We start from the raw sequence: 18,765 nt of genomic DNA, 5'->3' as shown, positions 1-18,765 counted from the left end.
TAACAACAAGTTTTAGCTTTTTTCAGTATTTGTATACTTATATTAATATTTCAGGTTGAGGAAATCAAATTAGTAGTCACTTCACAATTGGATAATCTCAAAGAAGAAATGGAAAAGTTTTGGATACGTTGGCAGCAAGCAGCATCACCAGATGCCGATGATGAAGGATTGGATTCTTTAGACCGATCTATGAATAGTTTAAAAGATAAATCGTTACATTGGGAGCAATTAATGGAACAGAAAAACCAGCTTCTGTAAGATGTTTAATAAATAATATATGTCTTTGATTATATTCGTTATTCTTGACAGGTTGGATTGCGAGACTTTTCATATTGATCCACCAGATTTATCATTTTGTGAAGAAGTCGAAAATGATATGGGCAGACAAACGAAAATGTATGAAATGTATGGTGATTTTAAAAAAGGTACATTTTTAACTTTGTCTAAATAATTAAAAATATTTTTTACATGGCCATATTTTATGTTAGAGTTAACCGAGATCGGTGGAGAAGAGTGGATTATTTTTCGCAAACGTGCTTATAAACTGGAAGACTTTTTATCTTCTTGGCATAAAAAGTTAGCAGATGTTGAAATGAATCCAATTATTCATAGAATACACAAAGAAATTGATAACTATCAGGTACGATGAAGTATTTTTGCATAAAGATTACATATAAAAGTTGATTTTATTTATTTTTGCAGTCAATGTTACCGGCAATACAATTCTTACACGGAGATTCATTCACAACACTTCATTGGACACAAGTGTTGAATTTAATAGGTGTACCATATAAAAATTTAGAAGCATTGGTTCTCGGTGATTTTTTATCAGTCGCTGGCAACATCATCGCTTCCGCAAATGACCTGCAGGTAAATTGTTTTGGACAAATAATTTAGATTTAATATTTCAATTTGTTCATTTTTTTATTTAGAAAATTGCAAAACAAGCTGCATCTGAGCAAGTTGTTAGAGGAGCTTTAACTGAACTTGAACAGTGGGGATTAACTGCAAAATTATCTTTAGGGCATCATATTGATACCAAAGGAAACTCTATAGAAATTATTAAAGATTATCAAGATGTACTGAATAAGGTAAGCTCTGAAAATATTTTTACTGCCACAAACTATTTGGATTGATTTTAATTTGTGTGTTATTAGATTGGGGATAATCAATGTTTATTGCAATCCATAAAAAGTTCTACAAACTACGAAGCGTTTGCTGATCAAGCTCAAATTTGGGAACGACGACTGGATGACTTGGATCAATACTTAACAAAGCTAAATGTGATACAAAGAAAGTAAGGACAATACATGATTCAATTTTTATAATAGAAATCAATATTATAACAATATATTCATCCTTTAGCAAAAATTTAAGATTCCATTCTTAATGCTTTATATTCAAAACGTTTTCAGGTGGGTTTATCTGGAACCAGTATTTGGAGCTGGTACTTTGAGGTCAGAGGAAGGAAGATTTCTGCGGTTAGACAGAGATTTTCGTTATATAATGGAACATACATCAAGAGACCCACGTGTTGTCACCTTGTGCCGAGTACCCAACGTACACGCCTTGTTGACAAATCTTCTTGAGCAGTTGACTCTCTGTCAAAATAGCCTGAATGACTTCTTAGCGGTAATAAATTTAATTAGAAGTTTTAAAACTTTTTTTGAAAAACCTATTTTAAAAATTTTGACGACATACATAAGACTACACTCTATGTTTTATACTTGGTTAAATATAAAAAGATCAATTTTACAAAAAATGTTAATTCAATTTTTAATTCAATATTGAATTTTATTGTTCTTTGCCTACATATGAAGGAGTTGTTGAAATCAAACACATTTGTTCCCCACAATTTATTACTTTATTTCTACTACATTAATCGCAATAAGTTCCAGTAAATTTTGACTTGACACTATTTGCATATAATTTATGACAATAACTGCAATATCCAATTGAATGTGGTTTATCCATATTTATGAAAATAAGTGGATGTGTTCCTTCTCCATCGCAATGCACAATTCTTAAAGTTGTATATATCGCCTTGTTATTAACAGTGCATACAAAGGGCAATGGAAAATTTGGATTCACAATTTTTGGATGATTGACAAATCTGCATAATCGATAATCATCGTCGTCCCATTTTTGTCCTGTGTGAGTTACCTTATCTTTAGGAGCCCATTTTGGATTTGTTTTTGGCACAGTCGTCTTCGGAGGTTTCGGGCAACTCATACATTTCTTTGAAAATAATGATCTGCATAACTTAACTATTTTATCCTTCATTGTAATAAATTTAATACTTGTTATATTTTTATTTTCTAATGTTTAAATTGTCAAAACTTCACAAAAAGGCAAATTAACTTCAAATTATATAGCCGGCATTTGTTTCAATGTACATTGGAAATATTAAAGCAGATTGCTAGGAAAAAATGAAAATACCGTTATATTTATCATATCGTGTATTTAAATATTTGAACGAAAATATGTGCGTTAAATAATACTACAGATCTAAATATTATACTATATAATATTATTATAATTTTTACTCTTAAAAAATAGTTTAATTTGCAATGACTTGAATTTCACGGTAGAATTCTCAATTTATTATTTAATACTTAAATTTATATTTAACATTTGCCAACTTTATGTGAACACATTTTTTCAATATTTTGAATATTCAGTATAATTTTGTTATTTAATACTAATTAAATTTAATACTAAATTTTAATTTAACATTTGCCAACTTTAATTGTCTGAATACAATTTTTCAAAATTTGGAATATTCAGTATTAAGTATAATTGTGGTAATTATACAAATACAAAGATATATATATATATATATATATAATATATATATTATATTTTTTAACAGCAATCAGAACCTTATGTCCTATGAGCTGTTGGGCTGAAACTTCTCCTTCGTATTTTTTAGATGGTAACCCAATGGTTAATCCATTCATATTTGATGATTTTGTTATTAGAATTAATCTAATAGGGCTGACTTTTTATTGGTGAAGTAATGCCGGGCAAGGGCTATTTTCACTTGGAAACATATTGCTAAAAGATATATAAATCTGAAAAATGATCATGTAAAATTTCTCGAAACAAGTCTGTAGTGTTATGCAAGACCCTAACGCACACAAACATACATATTACGTATATAATGTTTGGGTGTGTAAAAGACATATAATAAATAGATTTCTCTTACTTTTATTAATTCAACTTTTGAATAAAAGAACCAAAGTTAGGTGATTTAGATGTTCAATCAATCTAATAAATTTAACTTATCTAACTTTAGCTTTTAATTAATAATTACATCAATACTTGAAAAGTTTATACTATGATATAGCAAAATATTATTTTCCAAGAATATTAGCCATAAATTATAAATTTACTCAATTTGATAGCAACACTCAATCAAGGATTTCATATTTAATTTTATATATGTGTGTGCCAGTGTATTCTAGCTACAATATTACCTCTATTTTAATTTCGTAGTCTAAAAGATCAGCTTTCCCAAGATTTTTCTTCCTCGGCGACGAAGAACTGTTGGAAGTGGTCAGTCGTGAAGATGCCCTGCAGAAACACTTGCGCAAGTTGTTCGCAGGCGTCCACTCGGTCACCGTCAAAGGCAGCGGAAGAGACACCGGGCGCAGAGTAACGGAACTATGCAGCGCCGAAGGGGAAATCGTTACCCTCGACAAACCCGTGGAAATGACGGGGCCAGTTGAGGTAAAATTAGAAATACACACATAACAGGAAATAAAAATAAACTAGTAGGGCGGATGGCATCGTGCCTTAAGGCAAATTGCTGGAACTTCCCGTACCAAAAATTTTTGAAAAAAAAATACTCTGAAAAAAATTTGATTTTTGAGAAACTATAAATTTTTGACAAAAACTTACTTTTTTTTGAGAAAACAATTTTTGAAACCCATAGGAATGTAAATAAAATTTATACTTATTGTTAAAATCTCTATAAAATATCTGATAATTTGATGTGCATATGTCTAATGATCATTTTTGAACACCAAATGGCTTTTTTTTTTACTTTTTTTACTAGATCTCCGAAACCGCTAGACCTACTTCCTGAAAATTTGATTAGTTCTTCATCTTGTTAATACAAGTAAAATGTTTTTTGAATTATTCAAATCGGACGCTCTGTTCTCTTAAAAACTGAGTTACCGTTTTTGGCACTTTTTGTTCCATATCTTCGGAACGGCTAGACCTGCCTTTGCCAAAAACTACTCGGCACGTCTTCTTATCAATACGAATATAATGTTTTTTAAATTATTCAAATCGCTTCAACCGTGTTCCCGAAATCGTCGACGAAAATTTGTATCCGAACACACACACACATACACACATACACACACACATACATCTATTTTTTCTAAGGTATGCCAAAATGTTCAGAAAGTTTTGAAACGTGAAGATATATAAAAATTTTCATTTTCGATTTTTTTGCGATTACTATAACTTGCCCTACGGGAAGTTAATTATACTAATAAACCATCATTGTACATATGTATGTGTGCGTCAAAAAATGTGATTTTTTATTTATGTTCATCAGTGATATATTTGATAAATACTAGTACGATGAATATTAATACAAATCATATATCATTACAGATTTGGTTAGGTGAATTGGTAAACGAAATGCGTTCCACATTACGTACAACTTTGGTGAAATGTGTTCAATCGTCAGAAAGTGGCGATAAAGCACTAGATTTTCCGGCACAATTATTATGTCTTGCAGAATGCATCAATTTTACTACACGTTGCGAAAAGGCTATTAATGAAAGATCTCTAAATTCTTTACTGGAGAAACTCAAGGTACACAACATTAAAATCATTTGATATTCAATGTAATTAATTTATAAAGTATTTGTTATATTTAAAATGTTTTCAGATCCAATTAAATAACTATACAAGCAGCGCACTTGATTTAAGTAGTTCAAATCCAAATGAAAATTCTGTAGAAACAAAGATTCTTGGTTTGAAATTGAAAGCTTTGCTAATTGAGCACATTCATCATATATCAATAGTCGAAGATCTTTTGAAATATAATGTCTCCAGTACACAAGATTGGCATTGGATTAGTCAACTTCGGTATTAAAAACTTTCATTTAGAAGCATATTTTATATGATTACAAATGTAATCTGCATTTTTTTATTTTCAGATTCTATTTGAATAAGCAAGGGTGTGCAATTATTCGGATGGTACATGCCGAATTTCCATACAGTTATGAGTATTTAGGAAATAGTCCAAGGCTTGTGCATACTTCATTGACCCATAAATGTTATTTGATCTTGACTCAGGTTGTTCAAAGTACTTTCGTACAATCATTTTTGTTTAATATTTTGACTTAATTTTGTGTCATTTACTTTACTAAGGCTATGAATTTGGGACTTGGAGCAAATCCAGTTGGACCTGCAGGAACTGGTAAAACAGAGTGCGTTAAATCTATGGGGTCCATGCTCGGAAGACATGTTCTTGTTTTTAACTGTGATGAGGTATTTTGATTAAACTAATTATAATATTTATTAATGTCCTTTTTGTGACAAAAAATATTGAAAAAAATATTTATATTTTCAGGGTATAGATGCAACAGCTATGGGCAGAATACTTACTGGGCTAGCTCTTTGCGGTTCATGGGGTTGTTTTGATGAGTTCAATCGTCTTCAGGAAGCAACGTTATCAGCAGTATCAATGTTATTACAGCCTTTACAAGCTGCTATAAAAAATAAAGATCCAGAACTTGAATTACAAGGACAAAAGGTAAAATTATGCATTAGTTTGTGCTATTCACAGACTAATCAGCCAGATAAATTAAAAAAATGACTTAATTTGTATTTTGTGTTTCCAGATCTTGCTAGATTCTAACTGTGGTGTATTTGTGACTCTGAACCCGAGTGGTGCTGCATATGGGGGTAGAAATAGGTTACCAGCAAATCTACAAGCTCTATTTCGACCTGTAGTGATGGCTTCACCCAAACCGAGTGATATTGCACGAGTTTTACTTTTTGCGGAAGGATTTCGTTGTGCTGACACAATTGCTGATCGAATTGTGGAACTCTTTGATCTGGCAAGGTAAGATAAGAATATGCATAAAGATATAGCATTTAGATATTTTGTAATAATTTGGAGAAATAATTGAATTTGTCGAACAATTAGAACAATCTAACTCCAAAAGCATCGGACACAAACCTGTATTTGTAAATAGTTACATAAATCTTTTATATTTTAGTAAATTACTTTCTCCTCAACAACATTATGATTGGGGTTTAAGAGCTCTAAAGGCAATTCTTGGATGGTGTGGCAGAACATTAGCATCTGTAAGAAAACAACACAAAGGTGATGTCTCAGAAGATTTAGAAATTGAAATTGCTGTTCAAGGTTTGAGAGTTAATACGATATCCAAACTAACACATTCAGATTGCGTCAAGTATGTTTTTGGAAATAAATTGAAATTATTTGAAATACCTGTTTATTTATTGTTTTTGGATGTTTAGGTTTAATATATTGATTAAGGATGTCTTTTCTGGAGTTAATTTTAAAACTTTTGATCACGCTGAATTAGAAATAGCTTTGCAGAAAGCATTTGTTGAATTGAATTTGCAACCTAATATTATTCAGGTAATGAAGGAAACCGAACTTATAACTATATTGTGATAATATATACTTAGTTATTCAAGTAACACATTTTTCAAATCTTTAGATTTCAAAATGTTTTGATTTATATGAACAACTTCAGCAACGCATGGGTGTCGTTTTGGTCGGTCCCTCTGGAACAGGAAAAACAACAATAATAAATTTACTAAAACACGTATGTTTTACGCAAAAATACTCTTCTTATTTCAAATGGTTTGATTCATTTGATTTCTACTCATAGGCTTTGAGTTTTCTATCAAACAGAGTAAAAAGTCATACTATATCTCCAAAAGCTTTACCGAAAAAAATGCTTTTGGGTCATACTGATGCTGACACCAGACAATGGACAGACGGAGTTCTAACCAGAACTGCTCAGATAGCTCATGATGAATCAGAAGGTACAAATTTCAAATGGAATTAATTTAAATAAAATTTTGAATACTTAATTTTAATAAATTTGCAATTGTTTTGTATTAGATGCTTGGTCATGGGTTATTTGCGATGGCGATATAGATCCTGAATGGATTGAATCATTGAATTCGGTTTTGGATGATAATAAAATTTTAACTTTGCCATCTGGTTGGCGAATCCAATTTGGTAATAACATAAATTTCTTATTTGAAACACATGAACTGGTACATGCATCACCAGCTACAGTTTCTAGATTGGCCATTATTCATTTTAGGTAATGCTAGTCAACAATTATTACAATTAGGTTTCATTTATTGCATTATATTATTATCTTTTATTACAGTGATAATGATTTAGATGTTCAGTTATTAGTATCTTCTTGGTTGCAAACTCAGCCTGAAATTAACCGTCAATTTTTAAATAACTTCTTGGAAAGTAATTTAACAAATGCGTTGGACTGGATTTATAAAAACGAGATCAAGTACTTATATATCGAATAGTTAATTTAATGAAATACTTTCGACATAAATTATTTTTTCATTAGGTCTATTAGTCCTTCGCGAGTTGGCCTTGTGAAATCTGCCTTAAACAGGATGAATAGAATTTCTAACAAACAAGAATTAGCTATAGAATTTGTTAGCGGTCTTGGAGGGTTTTTAGATTCTGATGCAAGAGGAGAATTTGCAAGAATGGTAAGCTTAAAGAATTTATGAAATGTTGTTATTTTCGTGAAATTCTATCAGTTATTTTTTGTATTGTATATTACTCAAGTTCTCTATGTAAATTCACTTTTAGGTATTTGATTGGATTGGTGAATATCTTCCAGACCAAAGCAAACCTTTACAAAGCTATTTCAATCACAAAACTAAACGCTTAGATATATACGGATTGAGAATGCCATCAACAAGCAGTAAGAAAATCTTACATTTGTGGTGTAATGGTATTTTTACAGACAAAACTTTTTACATTATATATCATATCTTTTAGTTGACCCAAGGAAAAACGGTTTACCACTAGTTGAAACTCCAGACGTCCTAGCTACCTGTGCAAACTTCAAAAAAATTTTAAATGGTGACCAAAATGATGCTTTACTAATAGTAGCTCCTGCAGGATGCGGGGAACGTCTTATAGTCGAAACCATTATATTAGAGCAAGAGGATATAAAACTGGTAATTGTGAATTGCAACGATCTCTTGAGTGCTCAACATGTTTTGGATATATTAGAACAGGTAAATTTCTATATAGTTCAGGATTTTGCGATTTGTCCAGTTATGATATTAGTATATTTTGTATTGTTTCAGCACTGCCTTGTCGTTACTGGAACACGTGGTAAAGAATACAGAGCGCGATATAAAAAATTAATGTTGTATTTTAAAGATTTAGATTTAGCGAATTGTGATGATTGCAGGACCAGCATGGTAGTTCAACTTCTTATCCAGGTAAACTAAGCAACAATTTATTATTATCATCAATAATTACTCAAACCGATTCTTCGTATCATATTTTGATAAATTCCAGATCATCACTCATGGAGGATTTTTTGACGAAAAATTAGATTGGGTCATATTATTAAATGTACAAATTATTGCATCAGTGGAAGATCAAGCTATTTCTTCGCTTTCACCTAGATTTTTATCAATCGTTAATATTTGTACACTGAGGTAATTAATATTTGAGAAAAACACAATACTTTGTTTCATAATAATAAACAAATACTATACATTGATTCTTGTCCTTGCGAGTACTTCTTGCCCTTAATTATTTTTTCATGTATTACATTTTCAGTTATCCTTCCAAAGAAGATTTGAAGACAATTTATTCATTTTACTTAAATATTATATTAAATAATTTGCTACCAAAACATTCACACTGGTCGAAGCCGAAGGAAATTGATAAATTGACATTAACTATGCTGGACATATATGAAGAAGTAAGTTATTTTTAAATTTACTTTTGTGTTATTGCTAATAATAATATTGAATGTACATATTTTAGCTGAAATCTCTGTTTTCTTCTTCTAAATATGTCCATTATGCATTGACGCCAAGAGATTTGACACAGTGGTGTTTGAATTTGTTGCTATACACGGCGGATCAGAAAGAACAAGAGGCAGTTTCTTGGCTTTTACAAGTATTTAATAAAAAAAATTACTAATTTTCATTTGACTGTTTAAAACGCATTAAAAACTATTTTAAAAGATAATTTTAACATACTGATTATTTTAGGTATTTGCTCGTGAATTGTGCCATTTATTCCGAGACAAGTTAACATCTACTGCAGATAAATCTGCATTTAATTCGGTGTTAGAAAAAATAATGACTACGTATTGGGGAAGCATTGGATCAATTAACCATGGTTACTTTGTCTGCATGGAAACCCAAAGTTTTAAAAATTTGAGTTGGATAAGCTATGATGATTGGTTCAACATGGTCGAACAGGGGATTACTCAGTTTAGTAAGTCTTTTAGAATTACATTAGTCATCAAAACTTTATATTTTTATGTAACTAGCTTAGATGAACTTAAGATGATAATGATACTGTTAATAGACTGAATTCTATAATTTTTATATTTTAGGCAGAGATAACATCTTATTAGATTTAGTCATAAATAAAGATCTTTTATACGCCGTCTCTGCAACTTCAAGAGCATTAGGTGAAAATGGAGGGCATGCGGTATTGCTAAATAAAAACGGATGCGGAAGAAAAGCCGCGCTACGCGTAGCTTCAGCTCTGAGAAATGCTAATTTGATTTATCCAATAATTAGCAAAAATTACGGCTTAAAAGAATTATTCGCAGATTTAAAAACAGTAAAACAAAATATACTTTTTCCATTTTTAATTTTTAAATTAATAATTTTCTAATCATTCTATTGTAGGCGATGCAAACAGCGGCGCTGGACAACACGCCAGTATGGTTTGTAATAGAACAACACGCTTTAGATTCCGTGCCTGGAATAATGGCACCTTTGGGCTCCTTGATAAGTTCTGGAGAAATCCCACGATTATATGGAGAAGAATTGCAATCTCTTGCTGGACCATTAAGAGATTACCTTACAGGGCTTGCCAACGAACCTGCAACGCCAGTAGAGTTATTTATGCAAAGTAAGTAGAGTAATATTACCCTTAGATTTATAATGATGAATCAAATGAATATTCTTATAAAAATTATTTTTTTAAGAAAAACTCTATTGTAATATTTGTTTAATATATGGTTGTGTTTTTATATACATATAATCTTTGCGGTTATAATCTATTCTAATAATAAAATTAAATATTAACAAAATGATCTTTAATATAGATATTTAATTAATTATTTCTTATGATTGTTTTAGGAGTAAAATACAATTTACATCTAGCAATTTGCTTAGATATTGATGGTGCTGAATTAAACACTTTGTTTGCAAGTAATCCAATGTTATTCCGTAATTGCTGTGTTAAAAATTTAACGGATTGGAGCGAAGAAGTCTTAAACGACATGCCAAAAAAAATAATGGACATGTAAATATCTGACGCTATATCAATTTGTATCCAATTTTATACTTTTTGTTTTTCTATTTTGTACAGATCTAAAGAAGAACCGCTAGAAGGATTTAAGTATGAAATACCTAGTAATTTTATTGATCTACATTTAGCTACTGGACATCTAGCCACTTCGCGAAGATTTTTAAATTATATTAAAACCTACAGAAAAATTTTTAGAGAAAAAACAGTTAATATTATGAAAAGCCAGAAAAAACTACAGGTACTTTAAAAGCAATCTGACAATTTAAAATTGAATGTTGATGTTGATACTAATTTTAGGCTGGTGTCCAAAAATTGACTGAAGCTAGATCGGTGGTTGCTGGTTTGGAAGCTGATGCCGCTGTTCAGGTATAAATTTAAGTCACTTTGATTTCAATAAAGATATCCATAAGTATAGTAATTTATTCGAATTAATAGGATAAAAATTTAACTGAGAAAAGGCAACAAGCAGCAAAAGCATTGGATATGATACAAGCTACTATGCGAAGTGCCACAACTCACAGAGGCGAAATGCTCAAACTTCGTGAAGAAACAGAAAAGAAAAATACATTGTTAATGGAAAGGTATTTATATCAATTGTTTAACAAAACTAACTTAGTAACTATTATGTAATATTCTAGGAAAAAAGAAATTGATGTAGAACTCCAAGAAGTAGAACCGCTACTGCAAGCTGCGCGTTCTGCAGTTGGTGACATAAAAGGGGAATCATTATCAGAAATCAGGTCCTTGAGAGCACCTCCTGATGTTATTCGAGATATTTTAGAAGGAGTCCTTAGACTAATGGGTATTTTAGATACATCATGGAATAGCATGAAAAGCTTCCTCGCAAAACGAGGAATAAAGGTGGAAACATTACTTTTTTACAAATTCATATTGATATACATTGATAGTCTATTTATTAATTATATATTTTGCAGGAAGACATCAAAATGTTTGATGCAACTCGTATAACAGTCGATAGCAGATTAGCAGTCGAACAATTACTTAAAAATAAATCGGCATCATTCACCGCAAAAGCAGCTCAAAGGGCATCCGCAGCAGCTGCACCGCTTGCAGCATGGGTTACTGCAAATGTGAAATATGCCCAAGTCGTAGAAAAGATAAAACCTTTAGAGAAGGAACACAAACAACTGATGCAGTGAGTATTGAATAACAATTATTTCGATGGAGGACGATCATAAAACTTGTATTTTTAGAAATCTTCAATTAGCCGAAGAACAAATGTCGGAGTTAAGTAGCGGATTATCTAATGTGGATGATAAAGTTGCTGCATTGTCTGGACAATTAAATCAATACACGCAAGAAGCTGCACAAGTACAACACAAATTTACCATTCCTAATTTAATTTTCTCATTAATCATTTACCATTATTATTTTTAGATCGAATTAAAACTACAAGCTGCACAGAACACTTTGAGGGCAGCGCAAGAACTTGTTGGAAGATTGCATGATGAATACATGCACTGGCAAAATCAATTAACTGTTGAATCAGAAGAACTTAAAATTCTTCCAGTCAAGGCGACATTAGCAGCAGCTTGCCTCACTTATTTACCGAGCGAAACTGAAGAAAGTAGAAAGTGCGAGATAATATGCATTGTATTGAATAACATTAAAGATTGTATTTAAAAAAATATTATATGTTTAGATCGATCTGGGATAAGTGGCTGTCAATTCTTAATACAGATGGATTGGAAAATTTTTCTTTGGTAAAGTTTTTGTCCTCTGAACAAGAGTTGTTGCAGTGGAATTCCAATAAATTACCATCGGATAAATTATCGATAGAAAATGCTATATTCTTGATAAAAGTAAGTACTTTCATACATTAACAACTGATATTTTACGGTAGAATGTATCATTGAATTTATACTTAATAAAAATATTTTCAAAAGAAATATTAAAATAAATGTTCTAAATTGTAGTGCATCAACATTCCTCTGGTGGTCGACCCATCAGGATTTGCTCTTCCTTGGCTTGTACAGCACATACAAGGTGGATCTAAGACAACTGATGTGATATCACAAAGCAGTCCAAAATTAATTCATAATCTAGAATTAGCTGCTCGATTTGGCAAAACCCTTCTTATTACAGAAGTAGACAGAGTTGATGGCATTTTATTACCATTGTTGAGAAATGAAACTATGATGCAAGGAAACAGGACATTAATACAGGTAATAAATTAAGTGAAATGGACATTTTTACCAAACTGTGAGTTTTCATTCATTAGGTGGGTAATCACGTCATCGATTTGCATAGCGACTTCAAACTCATTTTGACTACAAGAAATTACAAGCAACAATTTGCAGATTTAGTTACAATGATTAATTTTTCCACAACGAGAGAAGGATTAGCTGGTATAAAATTTAAAATTCGTATACTTTTTACATAAGTATTGAAATGTTTTTCAACATTATTAATTTTATAGCGAAATTAGTACAGAAAGCGTTGTTAGAATTGAATCCAGATTTGGAAAAGCGTCAAAAAGAATTATGGATACAAGAAGAAAATTTACAAAATAAAAGAATGGCCCTTAATGATCGATTGTTGCAAACACTTGCTGAAGCACAAGGCGATATTCTTCAAAATCATGTAATTATTATTTGTCTCCTAATAGTATGCTTAGTTTCAAATCATCATATAATATTTACTGATTTCGGCATGCAAAACTTATCAATTTTCTTGACTTTTTTATCCGGTAGAAACAATGTTGCTAGATTAATATAGAGTCTGTTTTTATGTCTACTAATGATATTTATTCAGGAGTTACTAGATTCACTAAAGAAAGCCAAAACAAGCAGTGCAGAAATAGACTCGTCTTTAATCGAATCTCAATCTATTCGAAAAGAAATAGAAAGCCAATGTTCTATTTACGATGAACCTTGCCGAATAGCAAGTACAGCATTTTTTGCTGCTCAGGAACTTGGCAAAGGGTATCCATTGTGCATACTATCAGTAGCTGCTTTCGAAAGGCTTTTCTTGAAGGTTCTCTGTGGAAAGGTAAAAAATAACCATGGATAAAAACAAATATTTTTAAATATTATTTCCTAATGAACTGATGCAATTTTAGAGTAAAGAAGATTTCCAAGGTAAAGAATTCAAAATAAAAATCACGCAATTGACTTATCACTACTTAGCTCGAAGTATGTTTAAAAATGAGCAATTAGTAGTAGCACTTCATTTAATAAGAAGATTGTATGTAGAGGAAATACCACAAATAGTGAGTTAAAATGAAATATTATTTTTTATTATAATCTAATACTAATTAATAATTAATTAATTATTTTAAGGAATGGGATATATTTACAAAACGATCAGCAATGATCGCCGATAATGAAGATATTGATATAAGCCCTACTCCTACTTGGCTGGATGAACATCAAGCACAGAATATTCGCATCCTAAAAGTACATATTTCTACATTATTTTTTTGTGTTGTGTTTTAAAAAATATATTACTTTTCAGGTCTTTTTACCGGATTTGTACAATAATTTAGGATTAACTAACGAATCTGCTTGGAAAGCAACGTTGTCAAAAGTAAATGATGAAGTAAAGCTCCATGTTAATATAACACTTTTCCAGACCGTGCTGGTTTTACAAGCTTTGAAACCTGATATGCTATACACTGCTATCAATCATTGTGTTCTAAATATCCTGGGTAAACTTTTGAATATTTAATGATAACTTTGAATCCATAATATTTTTTAATATTTTAATAGGTTTGCAATCTTTGTCACCTCTGTCGACGCAATTGCGACACGTTCTCTCGGAATCCATAGCTTCGGAACCAATTCTTCTGATTGCATCACCAGGTACTGATCCTTCAAAAGAAGTTAAGGAACTAGCAGACAGTACTGTTGGGCAAGATTACAAAGAGGTAGATAGATATTAAGAAATATTGAAAAGTTGAAATCACAGATGCCTACTCTCTGCACAATACTATTTACATCTGCTGATTTCTTCATATAATCTTCGCACGACATGCCATGTTTATAGAACATAACTAATTCATATGAAAGTATGCGCATACTAACTACCCTGTAAACTATTTGGAAGAAATGATGATGCAAATTCTAATGTACGACATAAATCTGTTTTTTTACAGATTTCTATGGGAGAAGGTCAAGAGGAATTAGCAATGCGCGTAGTTGAATCGGCCGCTTCACAAGGTTATTGGGTATGTTTGAAAAACGTACATTTGGTTAAAAAGTGGTTACTATCATTGGATGAACTGATTAATTCTCAAAAACCTCATGAAAATTTCCGCTTATGGCTCACAACTGAAAGGACGAGCGCCTTCCCAGAATCGTTGGCAAGAAACTGTTTGAAGGTAACTAATATAATTGATTTATTTATTAGTATTACTATACGTCCTAAAAATTATATAAATTAAATTAGATAACAAAAATTTTTAAAATTAAAATTATTTTTCCTATTACTACAATATTTTGGGATGTTTCTTAGACTTAAGTTTCTAACGTCGTCATTTATAAAACTATAATCAACGTGAGTTCTTTCCGAGCTACATCGAATGGCTTTTAAATTTTTGAAATATTTACAAGTTATTTTTCGAAAATGTCAAAGAATGATCAAATTTCTGCTCTCCCACACACACATAATTTTTCCAAATTTTGTCTCATGCGATGCAGAATGAGTTGAAACGTCGAGAAAACATTAAATTGGCAAATCGAATGTTCTTGCGACAGGATAAACTTCTCCTTCAGTAAGTTAACAAAGTGTTCTTTACATTTTCAGCTTTCCTACGAAGCCCCACGCGGTTTGTTAGCCTCAGCTACGAGGACCTTGGCCACATGGGCCTCATCAGACCCTAGAGGAATTTGCCCGGACGGCTACCAGGCTCCCGTCCATGTCGCCTTGGCCATACTACATGCTGCCCTAATAGAAAGACGAGCATTTGTACCACAGGTAAGAAAAAAACATACAAAATAAAAATTTTATTCGTTCAATATATATAACGCAATAAACAAATGCAGTTTTAATATAATAAGATAAACATCTAATATAAAATTTTATTAATTATTGTCAGACCATTTTCAATAGTCCAGCAAAATATGTTTAAAAACAAAACTTTCAAAGAGGTACAATGAAACACTGGTTAATTTTGCTAATATCACAAAGTTATGCTTTGTGTTGCTTATCTTTATTAAACAAGGATTTTAATTTATGACTCAAATATTTAGTTGTACTTCTCATAGTATATATACTATATTCTCATAGTATATATATTGATGTCGTAGTGACAATTTGAACTATAAAAAATTCATATCATTGAATGTAATTAATTACAATTATATTATTAAATCGTTTATATCTCTTTTAATCAGTTTTATTTGGTATCAGTTGTATATATTATAAATATCATTATTTTGAGCTATTTTCGATATAGAAGTTGCTTATTGATATAGAAACTACTTTACATATTTGTACTAGAGTAAAATAATAAAAAAATAAATTAAATTATGCCAAAATTAGAATAATATTATGCTCTTTATACCCTCTATATTATTCTAATTTCCTATTTAAATATATTTATACGAACTATGTTTAAGAATTACTTAAAATATTATTACCTTAAGATATATTTTAAACGCAGGGTTGGTCAAAATACTACGAATTTAATGAAAGTGATTTGTGGACTGCCCGTCAAATAATCGGCCAATGTTTTCGATCAGGTAATTCATAAAATTGTTAAGTTAGTATTTTATTTTCATTTACTGAATAAAGGAATATCAATAATTTGTTAGGTAAACCTGATTGGAGTACTCTTCGTTCATTGAGCTCGGCTTTAGCATATGGTGGAAAAATGGACGGAGCAATTCAGGATTCCCAAATTATGAACTCCTATTTAGAACAGATTTTTACAAACGATGTTTACACTAGACGTTGGAAACCACTTGGCGCTTCTCTGTATTTGCCACAAAGCAATAGTCTAAAAGTAAATGAGAAAGAAATTGACAATAATATTTTATGCCTGTTTTGTCATAATTCAAATGTTATTATTATAGGAACATCTCACTGCTCTGAATGCACTTTCTGAAGAAGAAGACACTAAACTACTCGGCCTTCCCCAGAACATCAAATGTGCCTGGGAAATGCAAAGAGCAGCAGAAATTTTGACCAAACTTTCTGGTATTGAATTTTAGTTATATGTGTATAATTTAGAAAATAAATTTATTATTTAAATTGATCAATTGCTAATTATAAATTATCATTTAAATATATTTTCAGGTCTCTCTTTGGGAGAACCGAAAGAGTCTTCTAATATTTCTCACGAATGGAGCCGTGGCATTGCCCCATATTTGAATATATGGAAAAAATTAAATCAAAATTCAAAATTATTTCAAAATTTAAATTCTTCAAAAATTTTGCAGATCAGTGAAAGTGATACTGGAAATGCGTTAGAGATGTTTGCATCGCGTGAATGCGCATTTGCTATTGAATTAGTGAAGGTATTCGCAAAAATAATAATGATAATATACTAACTTAATCTAAATACTTTTTTCTCAAATATATTATTATATAATTGAACAGCGTGTGCATCATGATTTATCATCGATCAGTCGAGTGATTAGAGGAACAATGTCAAAGAACAAGGATGTGGAAACCTTAGCGAATAGTCTACTTAATAATCAAGTAAATAAATATTAATAACACAAATCATTTTCATTTTCTATATTTGCACATTTACAATATCATTCGAATGTTAAAAATAAATTATTAAAAAATTATATCAATTATTTTTTGTAGATACCAAGCTGCTGGGCTAGAATTTGGGGGGAAGCATATCCTGATATAGTTAGCTATCTTAGGGCTTTAACAAAGAGAGCAAATCAAGCATATAGAGTTTACCACGAAGAAAACTTTAACGCTTTATTGGATAGCATAATAGATTTTTCATTACTTTTTCATCCGAAAACGTTTCTTATTGTACTGAAACAAATAACTTCAAGGTATATAAAAATCAATTTTTGATGTCCTTCAAGCGGTCTAATTAATTGTTCTATATGATAATTGTTTACATTGTAGGAAATCAGGATATCCGTTAAACTGCCTTCATTTATCCTGTTCGTGGTCTAATGATGCTCATAATTTTCCCAATCATGCAAAAATAACGGGTTTGCAATTAGAAGGAGCTTTATTTTCTAGAGGAAAACTACAACCCTCTTCATCCGATTCGCCTAGTTCTCAACCCCTTCCCATTTGTTCAGTGTTTTGGATACCGGAATCTAAAATTAATCATGGTGACTGCTGCCTGATTCCTTTATACGAATCATCTGACCGATTATCAATGATAGCAGAATTGCCAATGACTTCAACGCCAGGAGAACGAGATTTATGGTTGAAATCAGGAACATCTATATGTATTTTAAAATAATATGTTAGGTTGATAACAAAATGTAACTGATATCAAACTAATAAATTAAATACTATACTAATAATATGCAATTATTATTTAATGAAATTAATAAACTCTTGAAGATTTTGCAATAATCAATTAGCGATATCAGTTTCCTGAAAAATACTTTCTAAAAAATTTGAAATAGCGTAAAATAATAAAATGCAGAGAAATAGAATTATAGAAGAATATATAGAAAATATTTTGTAAAAATAGATTAATTGAAAAATATCGAATCAAGAATTGGAAAACGTGGATCATTTCAAATACAAGGATCGCAAGCTCCAAAGTGGCATTCACAAGAAAAATAATACTACTGATGAGAAAACTGAGTCCGACTTGCGGAAAAAGCTGATAAAGTGCTATGTCTCGAGCATACCTCTGATCAAAGACATGGACTCTAAGAAAGGTCAAAAAAATCATCTGGAGAGTTTTGAAATGTAGTGCTGGAGGCCAATGGAGAAGATAACTTAAGTTATCTTCTCCATTGGCGTCCTTCTTTCATTAATATATATGGTATCAGTGGGTTGACCTCAGGTTAAACCTACAGCCCATTGTTATGACCATAGGTCGACCCTGTGTCAACCAAGTCCTATATTCTTAATTCTTTCCTTCAAAGCCGAAGCAAAAGTTAGAAAGGAAAATAATTAATTGTAATAAAATGGTGATGGTAATAATAAACCAGGGAGGCAAATCATTAATTTGTGTTTTTTACACTATTTACCTGCCTTCTGTCTGACTAGCATTCATCAGAATAAAATTCTATTTC

General features: G+C 31.0%; 1 protein-coding gene across 1 annotated transcript in view; it reads left to right on the top strand.

The window, feature by feature from the left end:
- The window catches only part of LOC113373578 (cytoplasmic dynein 2 heavy chain 1-like), a 30,500-nt gene extending 12,525 nt beyond the window's left edge, over positions 1 to 17,975 (top strand). Inside the window, 56 exon segments of the mRNA XM_026613868.1 lie at positions 55 to 254; positions 310 to 425; positions 489 to 640; positions 703 to 870; positions 933 to 1,091; positions 1,158 to 1,297; positions 1,416 to 1,632; positions 3,499 to 3,732; positions 4,630 to 4,833; positions 4,910 to 5,109; positions 5,181 to 5,319; positions 5,395 to 5,514; positions 5,597 to 5,779; positions 5,868 to 6,091; positions 6,249 to 6,446; positions 6,514 to 6,637; positions 6,720 to 6,827; positions 6,894 to 7,050; positions 7,130 to 7,337; positions 7,407 to 7,544; positions 7,608 to 7,755; positions 7,859 to 7,973; positions 8,051 to 8,292; positions 8,365 to 8,502; positions 8,582 to 8,724; positions 8,849 to 8,993; positions 9,059 to 9,193; positions 9,289 to 9,517; positions 9,639 to 9,871; positions 9,940 to 10,165; positions 10,396 to 10,561; positions 10,628 to 10,805; positions 10,865 to 10,933; positions 11,003 to 11,148; positions 11,206 to 11,428; positions 11,503 to 11,723; positions 11,782 to 11,899; positions 11,966 to 12,162; positions 12,231 to 12,390; positions 12,505 to 12,753; positions 12,810 to 12,936; positions 13,008 to 13,171; positions 13,343 to 13,579; positions 13,650 to 13,799; positions 13,870 to 13,986; positions 14,045 to 14,237; positions 14,299 to 14,456; positions 14,685 to 14,909; positions 15,335 to 15,505; positions 16,194 to 16,242; positions 16,294 to 16,535; positions 16,606 to 16,729; positions 16,829 to 17,049; positions 17,132 to 17,233; positions 17,348 to 17,550; positions 17,627 to 17,975. Of these exon segments, the coding sequence (XP_026469653.1) occupies positions 55 to 254; positions 310 to 425; positions 489 to 640; positions 703 to 870; positions 933 to 1,091; positions 1,158 to 1,297; positions 1,416 to 1,632; positions 3,499 to 3,732; positions 4,630 to 4,833; positions 4,910 to 5,109; positions 5,181 to 5,319; positions 5,395 to 5,514; positions 5,597 to 5,779; positions 5,868 to 6,091; positions 6,249 to 6,446; positions 6,514 to 6,637; positions 6,720 to 6,827; positions 6,894 to 7,050; positions 7,130 to 7,337; positions 7,407 to 7,544; positions 7,608 to 7,755; positions 7,859 to 7,973; positions 8,051 to 8,292; positions 8,365 to 8,502; positions 8,582 to 8,724; positions 8,849 to 8,993; positions 9,059 to 9,193; positions 9,289 to 9,517; positions 9,639 to 9,871; positions 9,940 to 10,165; positions 10,396 to 10,561; positions 10,628 to 10,805; positions 10,865 to 10,933; positions 11,003 to 11,148; positions 11,206 to 11,428; positions 11,503 to 11,723; positions 11,782 to 11,899; positions 11,966 to 12,162; positions 12,231 to 12,390; positions 12,505 to 12,753; positions 12,810 to 12,936; positions 13,008 to 13,171; positions 13,343 to 13,579; positions 13,650 to 13,799; positions 13,870 to 13,986; positions 14,045 to 14,237; positions 14,299 to 14,456; positions 14,685 to 14,909; positions 15,335 to 15,505; positions 16,194 to 16,242; positions 16,294 to 16,535; positions 16,606 to 16,729; positions 16,829 to 17,049; positions 17,132 to 17,233; positions 17,348 to 17,550; positions 17,627 to 17,975 (9,702 nt within the window).
- Positions 17,976 to 18,765: the final 790 nt, after the last annotated feature.

This window comes from Ctenocephalides felis, unplaced genomic scaffold (assembly GCF_003426905.1).
Source record: "Ctenocephalides felis isolate EL2017-DRISC unplaced genomic scaffold, ASM342690v1 CF-g0.4_SCAFFOLD_01604, whole genome shotgun sequence".
Taxonomy (NCBI): domain Eukaryota; kingdom Metazoa; phylum Arthropoda; class Insecta; order Siphonaptera; family Pulicidae; genus Ctenocephalides; species Ctenocephalides felis.
The sequence above is the reverse complement of the archived record's forward strand: the minus strand, read 5'-3'. Positions and strand labels throughout refer to the sequence as shown.